This window comes from Prosopis cineraria, unplaced genomic scaffold (assembly GCF_029017545.1).
Source record: "Prosopis cineraria cultivar Desert tree isolate PC_DT_omini unplaced genomic scaffold, ASM2901754v1 PC150, whole genome shotgun sequence".
NCBI lineage: Eukaryota > Viridiplantae > Streptophyta > Magnoliopsida > Fabales > Fabaceae > Prosopis > Prosopis cineraria.
Genome location: NW_026555477.1, coordinates 23,083 through 48,259, shown reverse-complemented (window position 1 = coordinate 48,259; position 25,177 = coordinate 23,083). Strand labels below are relative to the sequence as shown.

The 25,177-nt window shown below is 32.7% G+C and overlaps 3 protein-coding genes across 6 annotated transcripts; 2 read left to right on the top strand and 1 right to left on the bottom strand.

The window, feature by feature from the left end:
* The first annotated feature begins 792 nt into the window (after window positions 1-792).
* On the top strand, window positions 793-3,836 carry LOC129295586 (F-box protein At2g26850-like). Of its 3 annotated transcripts, XM_054934124.1 has the most exons (6): window positions 793-1,422; window positions 1,565-2,122; window positions 2,274-2,353; window positions 2,434-2,603; window positions 2,825-2,899; window positions 3,408-3,836. In XM_054934124.1, the coding sequence occupies exons 2-6, from the start codon at window positions 1,685-1,687 to the stop codon at window positions 3,605-3,607; spliced, it is 963 nt and encodes a 320-aa protein (XP_054790099.1). In that variant the 5' UTR covers window positions 793-1,422; window positions 1,565-1,684; the 3' UTR covers window positions 3,608-3,836. The 3 variants fall into 3 exon arrangements, with proteins under 3 accessions (XP_054790099.1, XP_054790097.1, XP_054790098.1); XM_054934122.1 differs by having other exon boundaries at window positions 793-2,122; XM_054934123.1 differs by having other exon boundaries at window positions 797-2,122; window positions 3,420-3,836.
* A 7,659-nt stretch (window positions 3,837-11,495) lies between these two features.
* Window positions 11,496-17,545, top strand: LOC129295589 (rhomboid-like protein 20). The gene is made up of 8 exons (XM_054934128.1): window positions 11,496-11,696; window positions 11,806-11,906; window positions 12,473-12,613; window positions 13,003-13,069; window positions 15,303-15,454; window positions 15,557-15,658; window positions 15,889-16,011; window positions 16,877-17,545. The coding sequence occupies exons 1-8, from the start codon at window positions 11,672-11,674 to the stop codon at window positions 17,045-17,047; spliced, it is 882 nt and encodes a 293-aa protein (XP_054790103.1). The 5' UTR covers window positions 11,496-11,671; the 3' UTR covers window positions 17,048-17,545.
* A 596-nt stretch (window positions 17,546-18,141) lies between these two features.
* LOC129295588 (uncharacterized) lies at window positions 18,142-23,221 on the bottom strand. Of its 2 annotated transcripts, none has more exons than XM_054934125.1 (7): window positions 23,085-23,221; window positions 22,118-22,621; window positions 21,047-21,099; window positions 20,587-20,651; window positions 20,405-20,483; window positions 19,123-19,425; window positions 18,142-18,771 (listed from the first exon to the last, which is right to left on the bottom strand). In XM_054934125.1, the coding sequence occupies exons 2-7, from the start codon at window positions 22,552-22,554 to the stop codon at window positions 18,617-18,619; spliced, it is 1,092 nt and encodes a 363-aa protein (XP_054790100.1). In that variant the 5' UTR covers window positions 22,555-22,621; window positions 23,085-23,221; the 3' UTR covers window positions 18,142-18,616. The 2 variants fall into 2 exon arrangements, with proteins under 2 accessions (XP_054790100.1, XP_054790101.1); XM_054934126.1 differs by having other exon boundaries at window positions 19,180-19,425.
* Window positions 23,222-25,177: the final 1,956 nt, after the last annotated feature.

Sequence of the window (25,177 nt, the reverse complement as noted above, 5' to 3'; positions counted from 1 at the left end):
ACTCTAGCAATCTAACTTCAGACATCAAAATTGTAAACTTATGAGTCATGACATAACAGTATACTTTTAGCTCTAGCATTTTGTTTTAAGATTGTGAGCTTGTGCTGACATACTTCTGCCTCCAACTCCAACAATTCAGGTGTCTAGTGTTTGGCATTAAGATTTCAAGCATCAATGATAAATTAATATTTTATTTTTATATTTATATATATAAATATTATTTTTATTTAATTTTTACGTTATTGATTCGACCCTCGGTTGAGCAACAAAAATTACAACCCATTGCTTTCTAGTATGATACTGATGCAGGTTTCAAAACATTGCATATGAGGAAAGCTTCAACTTGAAGCGTCTTTCATGCTTTGCCATTTTCATAGACTGAGTTAATTTTAGGCATTAATATTCCAATGCTACTCACTGGTAATAATGACTGAAATACTAGAGAAACAAGTCACTGTCATTTCTCTACAAGGGAATTAAGTACAGTTAAAGAACGAAAGCGACGTGGGAGCTGCGAATGCTTAATGCAGTAAAAAAACGAAATGGAAGGCCATTGGAGTCATCATTATGCGATAGACAAAGGAAAAGAGCGGAAATATGGGGTGCGTGGCGTGGCATTAACGCGACCAGAGCAATAAATGTTTATGGGTTGGTATCACTCACTTCAAGGGTCACAATTGATTCTTGCAACGTTGATGATCTGGGTCCATGACTGTTGGAGTTTGGTGGGAGTTAGGCAACAGAGCAGGGAAGAGCAAGACTTTTATGGCATTATGACAAGTCACGTTGACACTCACCTAAATGAAATCTTCTTCCTTTAAAACCCTCTCAGAACCCATCAATTGGATTTCAGTCCCTTTCTTCGGATGCCCCTGTTTCACACAAGGCGAGCTGTGAGTGGATTAGACTTTCAATGAATTCAGGGGACCCGCTTGGTCTATTTCTCATCGTCATCTTCAATTTAAATCAATCTCTGCCTCTCTCTATGCGTGCGGAGTTTTTTTGTTGTTTGTTTTGATCCGAGTGTGTTGTGCTGTATTAAGAGTTTAAGACGCTGAAATTGGTATCCAACTCAAATCCACCTCTTTTCGGGCGTTTTGGTTTTGATTCTTGCGGTGTCTTTTTTTCTTTTCGGGTGTGATCTTACCAAACAGTGCTTGTGTTTCTGCCTCTGAAAACCTCTCCCCAGTGAAAATCTAGTGACAGCTGCATCCAACTGATCTCTCATTTTGTTGGGGAATTCACTGTATGGAGATGCCAATGGCAACCAAGAAGCGTTCTTGATGTTTGTTCTCTGCTCATGTGGAATTGCTTCTAACGACCAGCTTTCAAAGCTTGTGGCCTGCAGACCATACAAAACTTCTTCTTACTTCTCAGAAATCATTTTATAAAGCCATTAAGCAGCAATTTCGTCTTTCGCAGGTGGATCTTAATTCCTTTTGTTGTTCCGATTTTCACTGCTGTTGCATTGTCATATCTTGAAACCCAGCTTTGATTATTCTCTTCTTACAATACAATGTTTTACTTCCTAATATCCTTTCTCTCCTTCCTCATCCTTTCCAAGTCCTTTACCAGTAAGCCTCTCTCTCTTGGATTTTGGTTGAACCTATCGAGTTCATCAATTTTTGGGATTAAAAAATGCGGTAGCGGCTTCAGTCTCTATAAGGTCCCTTTAACTCCAACTATGCCGTTGAAGAAGAAGATTTCAGCGTCGAAGTTGGATGATGAAGGTGAGGCAGGCAAGATTTCGCTCTTGGATTTGCCTGAACTGCCACTGGAGAGTATCCTTGAGCGCCTTTCACCGGCTGAGTTATGTAGTGTGTCAGCGGTGTGCAAATCTCTCAGGGATAGATGTCAGAGTGACTATTTGTGGAAGAGACTCATGAAGAAGAAATGGGGTAAAATAATTGGTGATTCTGCTTATCGACAATGGCTAAGCCACATAGCTTCCATAAACACACACAGAATCTTGCACCAACGCAATCTATTTGGTTCCTTTTCATGGATTAAACCGAAATCTCAAAATGGTGGCCTGGAAAGGAGGAGGGATTCTGCCATGGCCTTGTATATTTCTCTCACAAGTGGCAAGTTTTGGTTCCCGGCTCAAGTCTATAACCGTGAGGTAATTGGCGGCACAAAATCTTCATCATACTTTCACAAGGTTGCATCAAGTTTTATTTATGCATGAAGTTTCACGGATACAATCCTGCTTTGTGGATACTACTTAATTGTTACTCACTGGGGTGGTTGTATTACATAATCTATCATTTCAGAATGGTCATGCTGGGTTCATGCTCTCATGTTATGACGCCCAACTTTGCTATGACTCTGGAACTGACACCTTTCAAGCAAGGTGAGAGATTAAGAGCTTTGAGAAACATGCATAAACTTCATTCTTGGTGCTTGAGCCTAAAATGGGGGTGCTTTGTGTAGGTACTCCCCTCATGGCCGATGGGCTGAGGAAAATATACCGTGGGAAAGACTGAGAATGCCACCTATTGACATTTCTCCTCATGTTCTTTATACCTCTGACTGTTTAGCTGACTTGAGACCTGGAGATCACGTTGAAATTCAGTGGAGAAGAAACAAAGAATTTCCTTATGGTATCTTTCATTGCTTTTGTGCTTTTTTTGGTAATAAAGTGGGGATGCTGTTCTTTTGACCAGCTTTTCTGCATCCATGGGTCCACAGTATTCTTATGATTTGTCACTTAAAATGAATACTAGCGGCAATTTGGTAAAGAGATGTATTCCATTATATGCTTCTACTACTCACATACACACATACATATATTGTAAAAAAAAAAAAAAATGTGCCATTACAGGTTGGTGGTATGGCGTTATTGGTCACTTGAAATCATGTGCAGAGCATGGGAATCATTGCTGCTGTCACCTTAGCGGTAAGAGGATCACTTGTACCATTTAATTAAAAAAAAAAATTGTTTGGTTTCCAAGTTCTGTAATCTGTTGTACAACATAGTAAATCAGCTTTCTTATGTTGATCTGACATGGGTGTAATTGGATTTACGCTGTTATCTTCTGGGGCAATGAGTTCATAGGTTGAATTTAAAAAAAGGTTAATGTATGGAACTTCACCGTCAAGTCTAGAACAGTATTGCATGTAAATTAATTTTATCTGGTTAGAACTGTTGATACAGCATACAGGATACAGCACTTGTTATCTTAATGAACTAAATTGATTAACCAAAGTCCAAAAGCCTATCCTTTCCCTTGATAATAATTATCCAAATTCCTCCTCCTCTTTCCATCTAATACACATTCTGCAGGGCATGTGACTCTATAAAGGACATAGGCTAGAGATTTGAAATGCATTTATATCTCTCTTTAGATTCAAAGCTGCAATTCTTGAACGGTCTTTTAAGATGCGATTACCTGACAAAAGAGTAGTGTGGGTGACAGATACGGTGATATTGGAGTTCAAGCAGTACAACGCTGGATCCCGATGGAGACAAACGGTGATAAACAGGAAGCATCACAGAGAAGAAGGCAACGAAGTGGATGGTTTTTATGGAGGAATCAGGAAGATACACAATGAGGACGAGATCGCAAGATGGAACAACCTCTGGCCAATCAGAACTGTGGAATAGATAGCATGCCTCGTACTGATGCTTTATAACTTTGTAAATTTACCCGAATGTGGGGCACATTGTTCAATGAAGTTTTTCCGATCATAACTGATACATAGACTTCATAATTTTGTTAGCTCTCGCTTTGAAAGAGTTATCTGGGTTAGGATTTATAGCTTGCAAACATTGTGATGCAGTTTATGTACCGTCACCTGACATAACAGATTAGTGTATATGTTAGTTACTCATAGTCGTTTATCTCTTTCGTAATGAATGCCTTTTCGGACACAAGCAATTCTATCTTAAATTAATAATTAATGGAACATCATCATTGCGGACACTTGTTGAGAGAACATGAAAAATTCATTGATGTTCAAGATTTGATCAGTTTTCGAGTTAAAGGATTTTGGTGCTAACAAAGGAAAATACCCACTCATCTTTTAAATGTAAGAGCTAGTTAAAAAATTTGTTTCAATATAAAATGTAAAATCTCAATTCACTTTATCTCTTCAATTTATATATTTTGTCTTCAAGGGAAAATTTCATTAAACCCTTTGACCAAATTTATTTACTGTCAAACATTTAAAATTCTAAAATATCAGTTCAGTTTTTATGGGTCTCATTTATGTTAAATTGAAATTAAGTTTTAGAGGGAAATGACACAAATAATCCCAATCTACTTGAATAAAATCAATTGAACTATAGAAAATAAATTACTGATGTATAAAACTCATTATTTTTTTTAATAATATCTAATAATTACTTAAAAAATATTAAAGCCCCATGCACATCATTGATTTCTCCTTCCACTAATTTCTCCCTCAATTGCAAGGTCCTAAAAATAGCCAACCCATAATGCATGTATTCATTGACTTTAAATTGTATCAATATTTTTTTAAAATAAATATTAAAAGTTGGACCCTTATTTAAATTTAAATAAATTTAATGATTATTTTTGTGCATGAATATAATGCAAATATCCTCACAAATAAATTTTATTGATTTTTTTCATTTTGCAATAACCTAAAAATAATCAACTCATAAAGATTAAGTCCACTGATTTTAAATCACATGATTTTTTTTACATAAACTTTAATAAGATAGAATCCATATTTAAAAATTTAAAATTAATGATTAACATGAAAATATAAAAAATAATCTTTATTTTATTTTGTAAATAAATTGCAGAATCTGCTAATTGTTGAGGTAAAATAGCTTTGCATCCACATTCTTTTTATCTTTTTTTTTTTCAGCTAATCAAATGAGTTCAACTCTACCTCTCCCTAATTTGAAATTTCATAATGAAATCAAATTTTAAAATCAAATTGCATTTAATTGCAATGATAAAGTATGACATGGCTACCATTGTTCTATCCCCCCTCCCTACCTTCATATATTTTTCTCCCACTTCTATTTCATCATTTACTTTGGTAATGTTTCTCTCTCTATCTTCACATTGCTCTCCAATGGTTGTAGCTCCTTGATCCTTTGATGATGGGTGGTCTCTATTCATGCTTCTTGACATCAATGAGTTGATCAAGATCACTCTTTTAAATCTGGTAATGACTTCCTCAATCAATAATTTTTGATGTTCCATTATTTTATTATTTGGAAGAGTAAGATGATATTTTTTTAATCACTTGATGAGTCCCTTTTTTTTTAAAAAAATGTTATAGTTAAATTTAGTTGTTTTAATATTTAAGGAATTTTTTTTTTGTCTTTTATGTTAGGTTATTGGTTTCTATATAGTACTTATAGAAGTTCTTTTATATAAATATAGTTTTTATTTATATTAATATATGAACCTTATATTGTTTAATTTTTTTTTAGCATACAGATGATGCTATGATGCTACCCAAACTCAAATACATGGGTTTTATATCTTTTGAATCATGTTAAAGATAGGTTTTATTCTTTAAAGACTGTAAAGTAGAGGTTTTGGGGTTTTTTTTCCAACCAAAATCATGACTTAGATCTAAACAATTGACTCTAAATCAACATCCAAACATGCACAAAAGCTATTAGAAATCAATTACTCTCTCCATTAAAAATTGTAAAGCATTTTTAGCTGAATCTCACCTTTCAATAAAGTAGTTACATACTTTTAAACAAATACTATCTTTTCATATTTACCCCTATTAAACACCTTACAATAAATATAAAGTCATTCATCAATAGGGGTATTTTTAAGAAAAAATGTAATAATTATATCTCAAAAGACTAAAAATACCTCATATTTTTTAACATTAAACTCTTCAAAAAATATCTTACATTTTTTAATGGGGGAGTATATTAATAATATCACACATAATTATTTAATTGCAAACACATTATTTTTTTAAAATTTAAATTCTAATTTTGAACTTAAATACATTCATCATGCAGCTAATTGAAATTTGCAAAATTTTTAAATAGTCAATCAATGGTAATTGCATTATTGATTTTAAATTATGTCAAAGTGATGGGAAATAAATTTCCTTAAATTGAATTGCAAATAATTATTGGTATATAAATATATTATTTTTCATTTTCTGTATTTTTTAATTTTTAATGCATTTTTTATTTGTGGGATTTATCTCATTGTTTATTTGATTATAATATTTGTGTATCTATCTCATTATTTGGCTGATCCCCTAACCGCTAATGCTTATAAGAATATGTACTTTATTGGGTGGATAGTAACCCTATCAATTTCTTAACTTTGTCTAATGATTTGGCCATGGATATCATGGAGGCTAATCTGGATGTGAAGATATCTTCCAATATGAGCAATAGATTGGGTGTGGAGTGATTTTTGCTACTTTGCTTTGTTTTGTAGTTCTGCTCTTTTGATTTTTACAAACTCTTTTGTATGCGTGATGATTTCATTTTGAATGAAGTATTCTCTTGGCCCAAAAAAATTACTTTGATTGAAATGAATAAACAAGTAATTAAGCTTTAGCCATCAAATAGGTCAATGTTTTTCTAAAATAAATTTTAATAAGATTGAAAAATATTAAATTTTAATATTTTTTGAGTAAAACACTCTAATTACGTTTTAGTTTAGGTTAATTACACATGCATCCCCTATATTTTAAAAACATACAATTTAGTCTAATTTATTAAATCCGTTAAGAATCTTTCATATTGCAAGAATATTCTAAAAACTTGTTTTTTAATTAAAATTTATATTAAAACAAAATTTATCTAGCTTACCGCTCACTCGAATAAATCCCTAAATTAATTAAAAAAATTATTTTTAATTATAATTTATGTAAAAACAAATTTTATTCACTAATTTAACCCACTCTAATATATCTTTGAATTATTTGTTATTTTTATGGTTACATGAATTTCATTTCGTTAAAAAAAATAACAGAATTTAAAAGTTTTTATCATGTTTGTTTAAACTTTTAAAAATTACTTAAATTTGGAAAAATGTCATTAAAAATGCAGGACATACAAAGATATTAAATTTTTTTAAATAATTAAATCATAAATTATTTTTATAAAATAAAAATTAATGAAGATATCCAAAAAAAAATTAAAGATAACTAATTAATAATAACTTTTTTTATAATATTAACCCAATATAAAATATTTTTCTTTTTATAAAATACTTACAAAATTAATCTCTTTTTTATAAAATCTCTAAATTATCTAAAAATGATTTATTTTTTAAATCTTATACAAAAGGATGTATAATTTGACTCTTAACTTCCATCTACCCTTTCCAAAAGACATTTTCATGTTTTATTGCCTTTTGCTATAACCATAAACAAAAGCTAGGTTCAAAGTATACTTAGCATTGTATTATATTTACCAATACTTGTTTTTACACACGGCCAACTATATATTGTTATATCTTGTGTGTGAAGGTCAACTATATGTTGTTGTATCTTGTGTGTGAAGTAGGCAATAGTTGAAGATGTTAATTATTGGTATAGATGGTAAATCTACAAATGTTATTTGACATACTCCCTTTAATTTTATTTATAAAGTAAAGAGAAAAGATTTTTTTATTTATAAATCATCTTATTAAATTTTTATCTCAAATATCTTCATTTGACCTTCATTGAATGTTGAAAAAAAATGTTATTAAAATATGTATATTTAATAGGGATAAAGTTAAAAAATTATTAAATTTTTAGACAGAATTAATGAATTTTAAAATTTTTGTTTGTTCCAGTGAAACATATTGAAAGTATTATATAAATAGGATTAAAGGAGTAATGTATACGGAGATTTTTAATGATCTAACTTAAGTATGGTAGCTACCTATTCCTTGAGGTTTTGTACTTTTAAATTTTTTTAAATTTTTATCTATCTTTATTCTGCGTAACAAATTGCTACATCCATTTTATTTTTATGCTTAAAATTTATCCAGAATCATGTTATCCCCTTATTTTTTTTCTTTATTTGGGTTATTACATTTTATTTATTGATCAAGAAGTTATTTCTTTTTATTACTTTACTCATATAACTACTTAATATGTATTGATTATCGTTATTTAACATTTAAAATAAATTGTAAAAATAACATCCCATGCAATCCATGCAATCCAAGGATGATCAAGTAGTTGACATAAAAAAAGAACAACTGATGTTTTTCGTGTCATTTCCTTAAAAAACTGGATTTCAATTTTGGCCAAATGAAACGTACAAGTATTGAATTGATGTTTCAAAAATTTTGGGAGTTGACTTTAAATAAGTTTGGTTAATGAAATTTCCCCTTTCTTCAAATTATTCTTATTGATTGTACGTATTAAAAGGGATTTTATTAATGGAAAGAGTTTCCAGTGCAAACAATTAAAAAGAGTATTTTACAGAAATCGACACACTTTATTTTACAAATAATTAATTTTCTTAATCTCTGTAAATTAGTTATCTAGCCTTTAAGATTTAGGGAGTATTTGTTTACGGTCTAAATTATTAAAGAGCCATTTGGTTATCACAGTAATTGAATAATTTAAAAAAATAAGAGTAAAAATAAATTACATTATCAAATAAGCATGGTAAAACTCAATATCACGTGTTATAAATATAAGAATCATGATATTCACTATAAATCTCATCAATCATGATTTATAATCTCATAAACTAAATTATTTTTCACCCTTATAAATATGATTGACCATTATATTTTTATATTTATTTCTTCAATTCATTCCATTTATTTCATTCTATCAAGCCAACAGGGTATAAATTATAGGCACTGTGGATCGCATAAAGTCTGAAGGGAATGTTTTATAGATATACTTTTTTGTAGATTTTATATTACATGTTTATTCATGATCGCATTGGCTCTAAAGTGCCTATTGACAGGAACGGTCTTTTACTATCTTATTCATGATTTTTATTTTAGAAAAATGGATAGTAAAATAAAAGACTGTAAGTTAGTGTGAGGTTCATTGACCAAAAAAAAAAAAATTGAAATGATCTCTTATAACTGATACTACATACGGGGAAAAAAAAAGAATTTAAATTTTCAATCACTTGCCTAATTAACAAGAAAATTCACGACTAACACTAACTTGAGTTAGTACTAATATTGTAAATTTCATTGGACAAAGCAAATCATCTCACCTTATTATATATAAGATAAGATTTATTTCATATGTTATTTTTTGGTCAAGATTTGTTTCATTTATTAAACACAAGTTTATAGGCCAAAATTATTACTTCATTTGTCGCTATATATAAAATATTTTTAACTGAATTTTACATACTAATAAAAATTTATTATTTAATTAAAATTGTATCAAATTACAATAATTTTTTTAACTTTACCCTTAATAAAGTTAATTAATATAATAGTGATGGCAAGTAAAGCACATAATTAATATCTCTTTTCTTTTTTTCAAGACAAGGCCAAAATTGTTTAATTACTTAAAAATGAGGGATGGAAGGAGCACTGCTAATATTAAGGGTGTTCATGGGACGGGACCGGGACACCTTTGCCTCGTCTTTCGTCTCAAAAAAAAAAGATTGGGACTGAATTTTGATCCCGTGTCCTATTCTGTCTCGAAAGTTGTCTCGTCTCATTAAGAGTTGGGACGAGACCGAGACAAAATCAAGACATCCCGCCATCCCAATAAATCGGATAATATTAAAGAAAGATCTGAATAATAAAGTTTATTAAAGTTTTAAATCATATAATTTATTGAGTTTAAAATTAAAATAATACAAGTACATAAATCACAACAATTTAAAGTCAATTATTGAATTACATTATTCATAACTACACATTATAATAGTAAATATAAGTGATCTTTAAGCTATAAAAGTAGCAACAATAGGTAAGTCAAGTACAATATTAAATTATTATTCTTCTACTTTAGTGGAGATGTACTAAACTAATTACTCTTCTGAAAATAAACAAGAAATAAGATATAAATAAAAGTTATTAACTAGATAGATATAAGAATAAATTATATTAATATAATTAATATATTATAAGAAAGATATTGTTATGTTTAGTCCATGTTATTAAAATTATCAATATAAAAAAAATTTAGTTTTAAATAAGAATTGCAAGTATTGAAATTATAATTGATACAATTAATAGAAGTATAAATTATATTAATATAATTAATATATTTAAAATAAAAAAAATATATATATATATATATATATTCAGGACAGGACGGGACATCACGGTGGTAATTTCGTGTCTCATCCCCTCCCGATCCCTTTCCTGTCTCGTCCCATAAAATCTCATCCCGATTATTTTTGAGTCGGGATAAGACCCGTTCCAATATGATCAGGACGATATCGGGGCAATCGAGACGGATTCAAATTGAACACACCTAACTGCTATAATGATTCAAGGGCTTAGAGTATATTATATAAGAGACTAAAGAACCAAGCATCCTATGTCTTTGCATAAAACTTAAATTTAAAGTGAATAATGTTGCTAATAACTTATGAATCACATAACTTTTTACGTATTTTAATATTTAACAATATATATTAATATATTGATTAGCACGATGCTTGAAACCATTTATTTTAATTAATCTTCAACTTTTAAGAATTAGAAGTGCCGAGAAGAATGGCTCCACTTTACCACCGCACAATAAAACTAGATTTTACACTATTGTGATACACATGAAATTTAATCCTCTAATTGATCTAGGAGGAAAGAAGAAGAGGAGGAAGATGATTCTAATAAGGGAAATTAATAAATTTTAAATAAATGAACAAACAAGATTATAAAATTTTAGTAAAGAAAGGGTGTAAAATTGAAAGTGTAACAAAATTCAATTATAAACTCTTAACCTGAGTTCTCTGTATATATATTTTTTAAAATTGTCGGTATTTCATTCATATCTTAAAGTACCAAATATATTATCAAAACTAATAAAATTAAAATATTTAGTAAACATTAAAATGATAATTTAAAAAATAGTACATAAAATGTGTAAAACATTTATAGTGAAAGAGAGATAATCTATTTTATTTTCTGAATTAAAATTGAGAGAGAGAGAACTATTAGAATTAGAATAGTTTAAAAGAACATGAAAAAAGTTCTGCACAATGTTTCCTGGCCCTACTTTTGTTTTTGTTTTTTGTCGTCAGATCGGCAGATACCTCTACAATGAAGTAAGAAAGATAATACAAGATTAAAATAAATTATGGGGCTTTGTGGGAAAAATAACGTAAAAAGAACAGTAATTCAATGCAATTTATAAAAGTAAAGATTTTTTGACATGCAATTATCCAAAAAAAAAAAGATTTTTTCACGTGCAGATTTTTATCTTAAATCACAGTGTGCACACTTTTTTTTTTTTTTAAATCAAGTATGGCTTTCTGCGAGTTGAAATTTTTCTTTTTTATATTTAAAAAGATTCCCTGCAACAGTGAGGTGAAATTTTTCTTTTTTATATTACAAAATAACTCAGGTACGCTGAGGAGTAATTAAACATCTGCGTTAATGAAATACTATACGAATCTGAAAGTGAAATATACGAAGCGGGGAAAAGAAAACGGAGAAGAAGAAGAAGGGGGTTCAGTGCAAGAAAAACAACCGAGTCGGAAACAGACCAAGACATAGACTCGGGCAATCAAGCGGCAAAGGCCATTGCTTTCTGCTTCACTGAGAAGATGAACGCCGGCCCATCTGGTTTTAGTGCGTACTGTCTCTTTTTTTTAACCCAATAATAATCAGGGTGCACTTATTGGAAATATTTTTCTCTTAGATTCATAATCAAATGCTTAGTTGTCTGTGTATGTTACAGCCAATGCTCCTGTCACAAGGACTTTCATCATCGCATCAGCTCTTTTTACTATCTTCTTCGGGATCCAAGGCCGTTATAATAGACTGGGATTGTCTTATCAGGTGCCCTTCCCAATTTGTTTGATCTATTTTTGTTTTCTCTGATTTACTATCTGGGGTAAAAGAAATTCCTTAATAGATGCCAAAGCAATTGTACGTTTGAATCGATAGTTTTAATCTTTGTTAGAATATTAAAACGAACTGGCCGTTGGGTATTTCAATATGCAAATTAAGTTTGACGCTTGAGGATATTGTTATTAATCCTTAAACGTGCACTTTAATTTCTACTTCGATTTCTTTTAAATTGGGTCACTGATACTTTTTGCTACCATTATTCAAGTTGCAGAGCCAGATTACCTGGCACGCTAATTGTGAATTTGTGATACTAAGGTCATGCAATTGATCTGACATAATTTTCATTTGCTATAAATCAGAGCTTCATTAGTAGACTCCGTTTTCCTTGTAAATTGTTGTCAAGATCTTGCTAGAGATGAACATGCCTGGAGGAAGAATATTTACAAAGAGAATTATCTGACTGTTGTTGTCAATAAAAATGAAAGGAAAAAAAGACTGGTGAACCTCATACAATTTCTACATACTCTTACCCTATATTGCTCACTCCCTGGCAGGACATATTTGGAAAGCTTCGCCTTTGGAAGTTGATTATGTCCATATTTGCCTTTTCATCAACCCCGGAGTCGATGTTTGGACTGTTTCTGCTATATTATTTTAGGGTCTTTGAGAGACAGATAGGTTCCAATAAATACTCGGTAAGTCAGTTGTGAGTTTATATTCAAGAATTTTTGAGCAATCTTCTAATATATTTCCAGGACCAAGTTTGGCCTGACCAAAGGTTGATGAATAGATTAGAATATGTTTATTTAAGATTGATGCCCTTTGCTGAACCATTTTTATGTTGCTACTGTCAATGCTATTTGTTACCTCGCAGAAATTGTCATTAGTCTAGCACAATCATTTTGTCATAAGATTTCAAAAATAGCAATTACTCTATCATCAATGTTTGCAATTTGTGTGATTTATTTCAATGCCATCATTGCCTCAAGCAACCTGCTAAGTTTATTTTGTTTTTCTTTCAGGGGCATTACACTATTTTCTATACCCTGTATATTATTTTGAAATATCTCCACTCCTAATGCAGGTCTTCATCACATTCTCCATGTTAATATCACTACTATTTGAGGTGCTTTCTGTAGCAATCTTAAAAGGTATTCATTCTTAATATAATATTTTATCTTGCCTTTCAACTCCAGAACCTTGTTTGATCAATCTGTTTTCTAATGCATGTTTTAATGATAGCGTTTGCTTCATATTTTGCTCCTGCATGGTGCTTATGTTCTTGCGCTTAGTTTCCTTCTTGACAGTTTTTGCCTCTTCTTTTCTTTTATAAGGTGCCTTCCCAGCACCAACATTACAAGTTGTTGTTGGTCATGGTTTCTGTCAGTGGCCTGTATCAGTAAATGGAACTTTAGGATGTTTGACATAGTGCAAGATGACCTATTGAATTTATCATTTGTTCCTGAATACCTCATGTGGTCATGACTGTGATAATAAGTTGGTTATAACCACATTGCTTGCATTATTTGAATTTTGATGACTAAATATTGTCAAGCTTTTGTCATGTAATGTTTTAATTCATAATTCCTATAATTAACCTATTATTTTTTCCGCTTTGATGGTGGGTTCTTTGAGTTGGATCATGGATGCCCTTTAGGGGTTCTAAGCAGGAGTTGGGCTGGTTTCTTTTTCCTATTTCAGCTTTGAGTTTGTCTTTGCTTGCTATTGGTCCTATATATTGACATGTCTAAGGATGATGCAAATAAACAAGTAACATAGGTATAGCTTGCCATTCTTGTAAGTCTATCATTATTCAAACTGACTTGTTCAATGCATTTCCTGATGACAAGATGTAGGGCTTTCCCTTTTGATTTTGATATATTGGCCCTTAGGCCTCTATATTATTGCATGGCAGGATAGTAACTGCTTCCTCATGCAACAAGCACTGAGCTTACCTAGCATGTACTCTGTTGTAAGTCTATCTCTTGAACTGAGAGTTTTAAATGAATGATAACAGAATACCAGATCCAAGACTTAATTTGATAAATTGAGTTCTATGTTTTTAGGAGTGCAGAGTGCCAATAGTGGGGTAAAGTAGTTATATAGATGTACACAGGGGTAACATTATTCTTTTTTAAATGTGGAGTGAAAACTAAGATCAGAAAATATGTTATATGAAAAGGAAATTATGTGAGAAATGCTACTTGAGCAGATGGCTGTTGAGTTGCTTGTCTTTGAAGCATGTCCATAGGCCTTCCAGAGTTAAATCATGTACAGAATTAAGTGGAAAGTGTATGTATCATAACTCTACTCAAGTCTAAATTACCCCAGAGTCAGCTTTTCATTATGTTTGTCTAACTGCAAACTGCATGGATACATCTGTACTTAGCCACTGGCTCGTGGCTAATATCAAAAGCAGAATGACAGTTGACAATCACTTAGATTCTAGATCATCCATATTTTTCTTACTGTTTTGGAGGCCTAACAGTACATATGTTTTTGGTCCAACCGTAATAATCATGGAATCAAACCCTTATCTTCCATGAGCGTACTTAGCTTTCCAGTTTCAAGGGTGTGAGCGGGTGGAAATGGATCCTGTCTAGTCATTTTCTTCTATATCTCTTTACAGCTAAATCTGATCATTCATTAATACATCCAAGGAATCGTGTCAGTCCATTCCATGATCTCATCTTATTCCTATTCATTTGTCCATTATTTACCAACAGAAAGAGCCACTTCCATTATGACAATAAAGAATAAAATACTGGATGATTGATTGGAAGCAAAAAAAAAGGAAAAAGAAAAAAGAAAACTTTTTCAAATGTTGGTGGATGGGACAGGAAGCTAAGGAAGAGAAGTTTTAAGAAAACTGAGAACAAGTACCCTCTATAGAGATATAGATGAGTGTTTGTGTTTCGAGACATTAATATCCAGGTTTTTCTTTGAGCTGTCCAATTATATTGGATAACTCATATTAGGCTGCAAAGAGGTATAGATGCCTTGAGCAGGTTTGTTTAGTAAAATCTAAACAACAGATCTTGATGGCTAGAATGAAATTTCTATGCCATGTAGAAGAATAAAGAATTCTAGGTCATCTCTTTAGTGTTTTTTTTTTTTTAGCTTTAGTTTTGCCTTGTGGCATGCTAAATGATATAGGCATGTCATGCCTAGTTCTTTCAAGGGCCAGATGAGTAAAATTATCATGTGAGAATTTGATAGAACAGTTCACACTGAATCTTATGAAATACTCTTTTAAATTTGCATATTATAGGACTGAAGTTAAAGATTTATAATGTGATTAATTCATGTTGCTCTGTGCACAATGCAGCAAAGTAATTTATGTTTCTGAAATTCTTATTGTCCAATTGTTGTCACTCTCTGCAGATCCTGCGGCAAACTTAGTCACCTCTGGACCCTATGGTCTTATATTTGCTTCATTTGTGCCCTTTTTCTTTGACATTCCAGTTTCAACACGGTTTCATGTAGCTGGTTTCCACTTCTCTGATAAATCATTCATATATCTAGCTGGTCTACAGGTAAGTTACAGGTGAATTATATGTTATTGTCTGTGTTTTTATAAACAATAGCTGTATATTTCATGAACAGTCAGCTGCTAAAGCTAGTTAATTTTATTGCAGCTTCTTTTATCATCGTGGAAAAGGTCTCTTTTACCAGGGATGTGTGGCATCCTTGCTGGTTCCTTGTACCGTTTAAATGTCTTCTACATACGCAGAGCAAAGGTAATTTTTAGTCTGAAGATTGAGGGTTTTTTTAAAAGGGATCAAAATCTTGTGGCGCTGCATGCCTGCGTTTATGATGATGTTCAAATCAGTTCCAGAGAGAGAGAATAATGATATTCAAAGACTGTAAATATAGATTGTTTTAATATGCAATTATTTGATTTGATCACTTGCTAGTAATTGTAAATTGTAATTAATACATGATTGTGTTCTGACATTCTGCATTACAGTTCCCAGCGTTTATTGCCTCCTTCTTTTCAAGGATTTCTTTGCCATCCATGGGGAGTCCACGTTCAGCATCAACAAGGAACGTAGTGGGAAATATGCCATCCTATCCAGCTCGCCAGATGGAGGTTATTTTTTTTTATTCTGTGCTCACAACTGTTTCACTATTTTGGTTGCATTATAATCATGATATCAATAACTCAATCAGTTTTTATGGGATAGTAATATTAACAATTTTGGCTATTTTATGCTTGATGCTGCTAAATATCCCTAGTGGTCTCCCTGACAACACCTACAAAAAAAAAAAAATTATGCAGTTTTTTGCCATAAAATTTATCATTATGAGTATGCTGTTTCTCTTGAATCTTTAATTCAGACTGCAATTATCACAATGGGTTCAGTAAAATTTTCTATATTTCATTTTATTGTTTGAGAAATAGCTGATAGAAGCAGGAAATCTGTAGACTCACTTGTTAGCTTGTAAATCTGATTCTTTTGTTTTGGCTGAAAACAAGTTAGGGAAGGGGGGAAAAAGAAATCTAGCTTTATTTCTTTTGAGGTTATGAAGTGGGTGATTTGGCGTAAGTGCCATTGAGCATTTTGGAGTATCCCTGAAAGCTTGGAAGGCTGTTACCTGCCATTGGTTTGCTACCGAACATTTTGGAGCTGTGCACAGATTATTTAATCAACATTTCCATCTTGTAAAAAATTGTATTTTAGTTTTAGTCATAATGGCGTCTTGCAATCCATGTAGCCGACCCCACCTAGTGGGATAAAGGCTTGTTGTTGTTGTTGTTGTTGTTGTTGTAGTTTTAGTCATGCATTGTTGAGAAGGGTAGCCATAAAATTAGACGCAGTAATTTATGACTATTTGTAGTTAGTTGAACATTTATTGGCCCATCTTTAGGATGAATTATATGGAATCTATTTGAGTCTGAGTAGCTGACAATTAGAATTATGTTGGCTTACTTGAGAACTTTCTGTTTGTTGCAGAGGAACTACCCTGCTCCTGCGCAATCTGTCCCAGAACCATCCGAGGACTCTATCTCTACACTTACCTCTATGGGCTTTGATAGGGATTCTGCTAGACAGGCACTAGTGCAGGCCAGGAACGATGTTAATGTGGCCACAAACATTCTGCTGGAGGCACAATCCCACCAATAGAGTCATTGCATAAATGAAAGCCTAATTGTTTTCATTTTGACATATGGAAGCCACATCATGAAGTCCTGGAGGCTCGATGATTCTGATGTGAGGATGGTCATGGTTATGGTAACTTCAGACATTTTTTGATGCCATCCTCAACCGGGGTTCCTCCTTTTCTTTCCATGTCTCCTGTTTAGGAATGTCGGATGGCTGAGAATTAGGAACCTGTACAAATTACTTATACCATAAGAAAAACATGCCCATCATTTTACATGTGAATCGGATAGCTGTAGTGACAGCCTGATAGGTTGTTATATGCAGATTGTTCTGGCACATTCATGCTTTACTCTACTAGGCTACGAAAAAGGCATCTCATGCGGTCTGCGTCAAGTCTATTGCGATATTCCCAGTTTATTCCCTCACATCTTCAAAGAGAAAAAAAGTTTGTTACCCTAGGAGGAGAGGAAGGTGCTCCTCGTTCCTCAATATGATAATCACATTTATTGATTCTACTTCTCTCGAATTTTCGTCTGGGAGGTATAAATGCCGAAGGATATGACGGTTAGTTTGAGATAAATCTTTATTTAGATCTTTTTAATGTCATAGATTTGCAAAAGGGCTTGCTCCTTCTTGTTTTAGAACATTCGAAAATTTTGCGTAACAAATAAGGAATCTGAAGAATAATGAATTGCATGTGCTATAATTATGATTATGTCTTTTTTTAATAAGAAATTATTTAAATTATATTAGTTATGAATGTAACTTCAAAAAAAATTAGAAAGCATTCCATTTTATTGTTTGACAACTAGAGACCACATGTATTCTCAGTTCTTACCATTTAACTAGAAATGTCTTCTCATATAATATAAAAAGTGAGCAGTGTAATTAACTTAAAAACATCTTGTTATGAATTGTTAACATCTAAATTCAATTATTACTATGTGAATAAATTATAAATATCACAAGAACATAAAAATTGCAATGATCCCCAGTTGTTTCTGGGCACGAGTCATTTCATCGTTCGTATAGAATAAACTCGTAGTTATTTACTACGCTTGAAACCCATTTTCTGGAGAAACAATCAGCCTGGCATTTCCGCGGCTATAAATATATACAACTGGCAAAGACTAATTAAGGCAGGAAATGTACCAATCTTTAGATCATAGATGGCTCAAAACTATTCCACAAATAATCCCAGAAGCTCCTAATAAATTCAAGTATCAGGTATCTTATTCTTCACCCTCGACGCAATCATATTCATAAAGATACCAACCGAAAACAGGGGGCATGAACAAATCCCTTCATGCATTAATTACAACCCATCAACCAATCAAGCCCACATAAAGGGAAAAAACCCAACTCATGGTGCTGTATTTACTAGAAATATTCGAAACCTTTCAAGGAGAGCTTCTATTGACTAAAAAGTCTTTCCGTAAGGCAAGCAGTTCAAGAAGGGTTCAATCGCTTTCAATTCCATTGGCTTGGGAAACTTGAGCAGAATATACGTTTTCTGACAAGATATGTCGATGGTCTCCCAATGAGGACACGCATGAAGCTGCGTAAAGTTGGTGGACATAAAGTGTAAAGTTAGACAGGGCTTCTATCCACTCGGCACTTGTGGATCTGAAAGGCAGGGGTTATCCAGCTTCCACAGCTGCATTGTATGCCAAACCAATTGAAGTTTCCCAACCGAGCGTCACAGTGGGCACAGCTCAACTTCCCCTCCGATGCACCTTCCTCAACTGAATTAAGAAATATATCAGTGAAACAAAACTTTAGAATTTTTTTGCTGAATACATCTACATATTGTAAATGACCAAAGGCACCTTAATTTTTAAAATTTGGGGGTTTTCTTATTTAAGGAAAAAAATCTCTGAGAATTGATGAGAACTCAAAAGAAACACTAGAGTGAACCCATCCATATAACATTCAGAGCAAGCTTCAAAATTTTAGCGGAAAAAAAGGTAAGATTTTGCAAGCATCATAAGCATGTAAATATATTTATACTAGTTTGCTACCTCACCGTCATGACCTTTTCCTTTTGGTTGGGGGTGGGGGTTGGGGTGGGGGGGATTGGTTGAGTGATTGTTTACCTGCTTTCATCCACTGTAGTGGCTCAATAAATATAGAAGAACACTCAGATTCATTACATTTGTTATAGAGGCTGTCACTTCTCCACTTATGCCACTCGCTGGATGTCTCCCCTTCACCTGGAACATGGTCTACAACATGGTCCTTCAATGCAACTACACGTCGGCACTTCCTGCAGCGATATGTAGGACTACAATTATTTTCTGCTCTTGGAGCTCCTACCTCTGAAGAAACACTGACAGGTATGCCAGGATCAGCTCCAAGTTTAGAACCGTCTACTCTGACTCCTGAGTTATAATTCTGACCTGAAAGGATGAGATTAAAAAAAAAAAAAAAATCCTCAGATGACACAAACAAGGAGCGACCTTATTAAATTTTGAAGACTGAAACAGACCAAAAGATTCATGATATGAATACCAAAGCATGCATAAAACCGAAACAATCAGAACAATCACTACTCAGAAAACAGTCAATATTAACATATAATAATGAAAAGAAGAGCCATCTGTCACCTACGTATGATGACATGAACACTCAAGGGAATAAAAAAATTAATGATAGAGATTAGGAAAATGTGAACAAGGCATTTATCATAAATCATTTTAGACCTCAACTCCCCTCTCCCTCATCCAAGTAAAGAGAAAGATAAAAAGTAGTTGTAGCCAAAAATCTCTTGATTTAAGATTGGAGGCACAGGTGAGCGTGAATCATAATTAATCTTTCACTGTTGAATGCCGTGTCTTAGGTAATCATACAATAGAATTTGCGACAGGGAGCAACACTACCGTCTACCCTTGACCTACACTCAAGTTTGGTTGCATAGGCTTGGTGGTTGTTGCCTTATTTACTACCTTCTTTAATTCTTTTATTTCTAATTCTAATTCTATTTTTTTTTGAAAAAAGAAAATTCTAAATACAACATATGGCCTTTGGACTAGGTATTATGGGGAGAGGATAAGCAAACAAAACTGCTTTTTCAAGCATTTGAAAAGATTAATACCTCTCTCCACCAAAAATAAAAAGATCAATATCAATAAGTGGTAACGAAATATAAATAGTGTCTCTCAAGTAGCACTCTATTAGGAGATTTGAACAATCATGACTTTTAAGTTTGTCTTCTACATTAATCTATCCCTTGGCCTTCTATTTTATTTGATAGGTGAACTTTAGATATTTTTCACAATGAGGAATAAAGCCTATCTATTACATGTCATGCTACCATTAAAACTTACAAGGAAGATAAGAGATAACAAAACAGCAGAGCAGACAGAGTCGAAGCCATACCCAATACTCTCAAACGAAAGCGCCTGTATATAGAGCTAGAGCGATCCACCTTAAAGCCCATCTCCTCATACATTTTTAACTGAAGTTTAAAAAAAAAATTAAAATGATGTCATAATTCTGATTGGTAGGAGATTAAAAAAAACAAATGAATGAACCATATGTTGTGAAGTTTCATTGTACACCTGCTCTAGAAAACCGTCATTGGGGCAAACGAATTCACAGCTCTTCCTTAATGATTGAAGGGCATCTGCAGGCACAGGAAAATAATTATAGAAGACAAGGAAAAAATGACAATTAAATCTAAGAGACACATACTTAAATACATTCAGTTCAAAAAAGAAGGGAAGAACACTAGGGTGTGGTAAAGAATTCTCTAATTGACAATTGAACTAATAATAATAAGGCGGAATAGCCAATACATTTTTTCCCATCCTTTTCCATTTGGAATGGGGTAATGTTTATTGTGAGAATCAGCTGGTTCAGTTACCAGTTCCTTGAACTGTTCTTTAGCAGGGTAAAGACACAGGTCGATTTTGTTGTTAACAATATCTGCTACTATAATTAGGTGTATTGAAATAGGAAGCTACTTGCATGTACCAACATGTAATCCCTGAAGACTTTATACAATGTGGCGGTTCACACCTTCTTGAGATAGATGTTCAGATCTCATCAGATATGCTGTAATGATTGCTGCACTGTATGAACACACGCAAAGAAGGATGTAAACCCTTAAGACTAGACAATTCACAAAAGTGGAAAAGCAGTTACAATTTAAGCTCTTTACACCATTTCTGAAATTAATAAGTAAAGAGACATAAAAAACAAACTGTAAAAGCCCAGTTTGTATATACTATAGCACTATTAAAGGGTCATAGAAAAAGACCTAATAATATATCTAAGTTACTGTGATAGGAGTTAAATAGAGTATTACATCAGAATAAAATTTTAAAAATGATTTCTCCTCCCTTTTATTTGTTTATTTATTTTTATAATGGGAGACAGAAGATAGTTAGGAGGCAAGTAAAAAATTATCAGACGTTAAGCACCAGAATTTGCTAGAATTATCATATATCTATAACTCTTATTCACAGTGATAACCTCAAAATCTTCTGAAGTTGTGATATATTAAATGAATTACCAGATACTTCAGCAATATATTAACAGTAAGATGGCACAAGTTCCACAAATTTCCCTTTAGTTCAGAACTAATTCTTTCCTTAGCCAAACTGCTGTCTTTTGTTCCAAATCACTGCATGTGAGAAATTCATGTAAATGGCTTAATGATGCACGACTAAAAAAATTCTATTGATGATGTTATTACACTTTCATATGTCATTAAAGGTTTGTATAAAACATTCTATAATTCGCTCCAATTTGTGTACCAATCACACTCACACCGTCACCTCATATCCCCCCCCCCCTCAAAAATAAAATAATATATATATATATAATCAAACCCACTCCAATTTATTTGCTTGTTTATCAGTTATTGACACTACCACCATCCTGTTCGACGGCATCATCATATTCTAAACCATTAAAACTGTAATGCTAGGACCAGAGAAGCCAGGCATAAGCTCAGAAGGAAAATTGACACATGCCTCTAGACTTCTAGCAAATTCTCAATTAATTACTTTCACTGAGCAGGAAGAATCAAGGCAATTAACTGATGAAGCAAATTGAAGAAAATTGGTTATATAATACAAATGATACCTTCTTGATACTCCAGCAAAGCAGTGCACCAAAACAGAACCATCTTTCCTACTTCGATCAATAAAATTGACGCAAACATCCAAGTAATCCAATAAATCTTCATTTTCCGTATCCCTCAGAGGAACAGCCATCCTCACCAACTTCAGATCCTTACCTGCATATTCCAACGAGTACAGAAGGCTTTCCAGTGACAACGGACTTCTTGATATATCACCCAAGTCATCATCAGAAGCACCACCGTGACCACCACCCACATATACCTTCTTAATTTCCTTTGCCGGGATCGTTAGGCTACTTCGCCACTCGGAAAAGAATGATATTGAAGCAGAGCTAAGGACCGATAAGATATGCGTGATTTCATCGCTACCATTTTCAAGGATATCCGCAGCGTCACTGATATCACCAATAAATAATTTCTCTCGGACAAGGTAAGGCATGACCACAGACAAAGCAATAGATATCCAAACACCGTCTCCTCCTCCAACTTTCCGCCTTCTTCTTTCCCTGTCAAGTGTAATAATATACATAAAACTGAGAATGCTAGCCTACACTGATTGCTCAAAAATTAAAAAAAAAAAAAAAGAACTCAATAGGTATGACAGTATATAAATGTATCCAGTTTGGCGCCAATATAGAGAACTTTTCTTTTTTTTTTTTTTGGGGGGTCCCACCCCCCCCCCCCCCAAGTTTTTCTATGCTCGACTCCCCAAAAATCATCTAGTTCACTCAGCAGCTACCCGATTTCAATATAACACCTCATAAAATCATGGCCCAAAAACAATACCCTCTAGCTCTTTTTATTTTTTATTTTTTTAAAATATCGCCAACCAGACCGGTTCAATACCAGAGAAATACAGTGGAAGTACACCATCCCAGAAAATGAGAGAACAAAATCATAATCCAGGATTAAATACCATAAAATTACAATCGAGGAATCAAACAATAAATTAGATATTCGTTCTATTACCTGAAGAATCGAAAAAATCTGGGGTGCGATATGATAGATCTTTCAGTCTCGTTGCACTGCTAAGGCAATCGTCAGAGCCTGCCTGGCGTTTAAATAGCGCTACGCACGTACAAGAAACTGCAACAGGCAGCGTTGGCACGTGCCGCTCTCGCCTACGGGGTTGGGATTTTTGTTTGACCTGGGGGCTTCCCACGTGTCAATATTTCAGGCGAGGTCCTTTTAAGTCGGGATGTGGGCCCATTAATGCACTTTTTGGTAATTCCAAATTCAAATCCTGTGCTACGTGGAAAGATCGAGTCCCTTGGTGAGCTTAATTGAGTGAGTCCGATTCGGGCTTCAGTCACATCCTTCCTTTTTCTTTTAGGTTTTGGGCTTTGCAATGGCATTTAATCAGTCTGTATTTGGGACCTTATAAAAAAGGTTGCCAAAAAACAGGTTTTGAATATAAACAAGCGCGGATCCAAAATTTAAGAGTGCGAAATCAAGATTAAAAAATACATATATAAATACCTACACAATACAAAGAAAGAATTAAAATCTGAATTGGTCATGGCTCCAGTCTCAACGTCTTTCCATCCTGGGGTATAAAGTCAAAATTTATGCTATGAAATGCTAAAAAATAATTGGGGGTGATAGCTAGGTATGCAGTGCTGTTAATGATGATATTGGATTATTGTTACATTGATATTGATTTTCAGAGGACGATGGTCATCTTCAGTTACTGAACGTAAGGAAGGAGAGGACTGAGAGGCGGACGGATTTGAAGCGATTTGCCAAAAGCAACAAGCATATCCATCAGGATTTGGAGATTTGGTGAGGAATTTGAAGTAGAGAGAAAGATAGAAGGACTAGTCACAGCAAGATATCATCGTGGCGGTTGTGGCCGTCCACGTTGCAAGCGAAGCTGTGAGTGACAGTTCATTGTGGGGAGAGGCACCCTATGACATCATCACATGTGGGCTCCCCATGTCAATCGGCACCCTCCCATTCTAACCATCTCTTCCAATTAAAGTTGATAATTCAGACAAATTAAATTTATTTGTATCGAATTTAATTTGTGTTGTGTTTATTTAAATTAAATTTAAAATATTATATTTTTTAAAAAAGTTTATACAGTTAAATTCAACTCTACATCTTCAAGTTTCGAGCTTATTCAAACCAGTCAGAATGTTTAAAACTTTTTAAAAATATTTTTATTTTTTTTACACTAATTTTAATTTTTAAATAATCCTATTAAGTATAAAATATTATTTTAACTTTAAAAGATATAAATAAAAATAATAACTTATCAACTTGGTACTTAATTAGCTCTGTTACTATTTTGTTGGATATAATTTATTCATGAATGTTTTCTTTACTTGTAAATCCTATATAGGACTCAAATTTTTTTAAAGAAAAATTGAGTCTTAAAACAAAAAAATAATATTAAAATATATTTTAAATATTATTTTGAGATATTTTATTAATTAAAGATAATGAAAATATAAATATTTTTAATTTTTTTAAAAAATAACTATAGTAATGTGCGTTCAAATTTATATTATTTTAGTATAAAATAACATAAAACTTAAAAATTAATTAATATTTATTATATTTTATATATTTTTTTAAAATTATTTTTTTATTTGGGTATTCGGAACAAACTCAAACTTAATTTGCCCAAATTTTTTTGAGCCTATTCAAGGACATTAAAAAATAATATTTTTTTGGGCTTGGCTCAATTTTTTCAACGAACTCAGGCTAGTCTATCGAGTTTGATTCAAATTATTGACTCTACCTCTAATTCAGTTAAGAGGTGTGTCAGACACATCACGCATTAATGTGTTATCATTCTTCATTATAATGCAATTGGTGCACCCATTCGGGGCCTACACACCTGCTTGTTGCCTTCTTTCCTAATCAAGCAATCGGCATCACATGGATGACAGAATTGATGAGAAATATTTAGATAGATCGAGTGCACCACATAATTTGTAATTCGTCCAATTAAAATACTTTAAATAATCTAAATAAAATCTTGTATGACATATTTTTAATTGATTTTATTTTTATAACAGAATATATACTTCATCCATTAAAAAATGTAAGGCATT

Coding starts and splice junctions, on each gene's coding strand:
- LOC129295588 (XM_054934125.1), bottom strand. CDS start 22,554: ATGCCTTACCTTGTCCGAGAGAAATTATTTATTGGTGATATCAGTGAC. Junction 20,652..21,046: donor TGAACATCTATCTCAAGAAG/GTGTGAACCGCC, acceptor CTGTGCCTGCAG/ATGCCCTTCAATCATTAAGG. Junction 18,772..19,122: donor ACTACAGTGGATGAAAGCAG/GTAAACAATCAC, acceptor TTCTTAATTCAG/TTGAGGAAGGTGCATCGGAG.
- LOC129295589 (XM_054934128.1), top strand. CDS start 11,672: ATGAACGCCGGCCCATCTGGTTTTA. Junction 15,455..15,556: donor TATATCTAGCTGGTCTACAG/GTAAGTTACAGG, acceptor ATTTTATTGCAG/CTTCTTTTATCATCGTGGAA. Junction 15,659..15,888: donor TCTACATACGCAGAGCAAAG/GTAATTTTTAGT, acceptor TCTGCATTACAG/TTCCCAGCGTTTATTGCCTC.
- LOC129295586 (XM_054934122.1), top strand. CDS start 1,517: ATGTTTTACTTCCTAATATCCTTTCTCTCCTTCCTCATCCTTTCCAAG. Junction 2,123..2,273: donor CTCAAGTCTATAACCGTGAG/GTAATTGGCGGC, acceptor CTATCATTTCAG/AATGGTCATGCTGGGTTCAT. Junction 2,354..2,433: donor ACTGACACCTTTCAAGCAAG/GTGAGAGATTAA, acceptor TGCTTTGTGTAG/GTACTCCCCTCATGGCCGAT.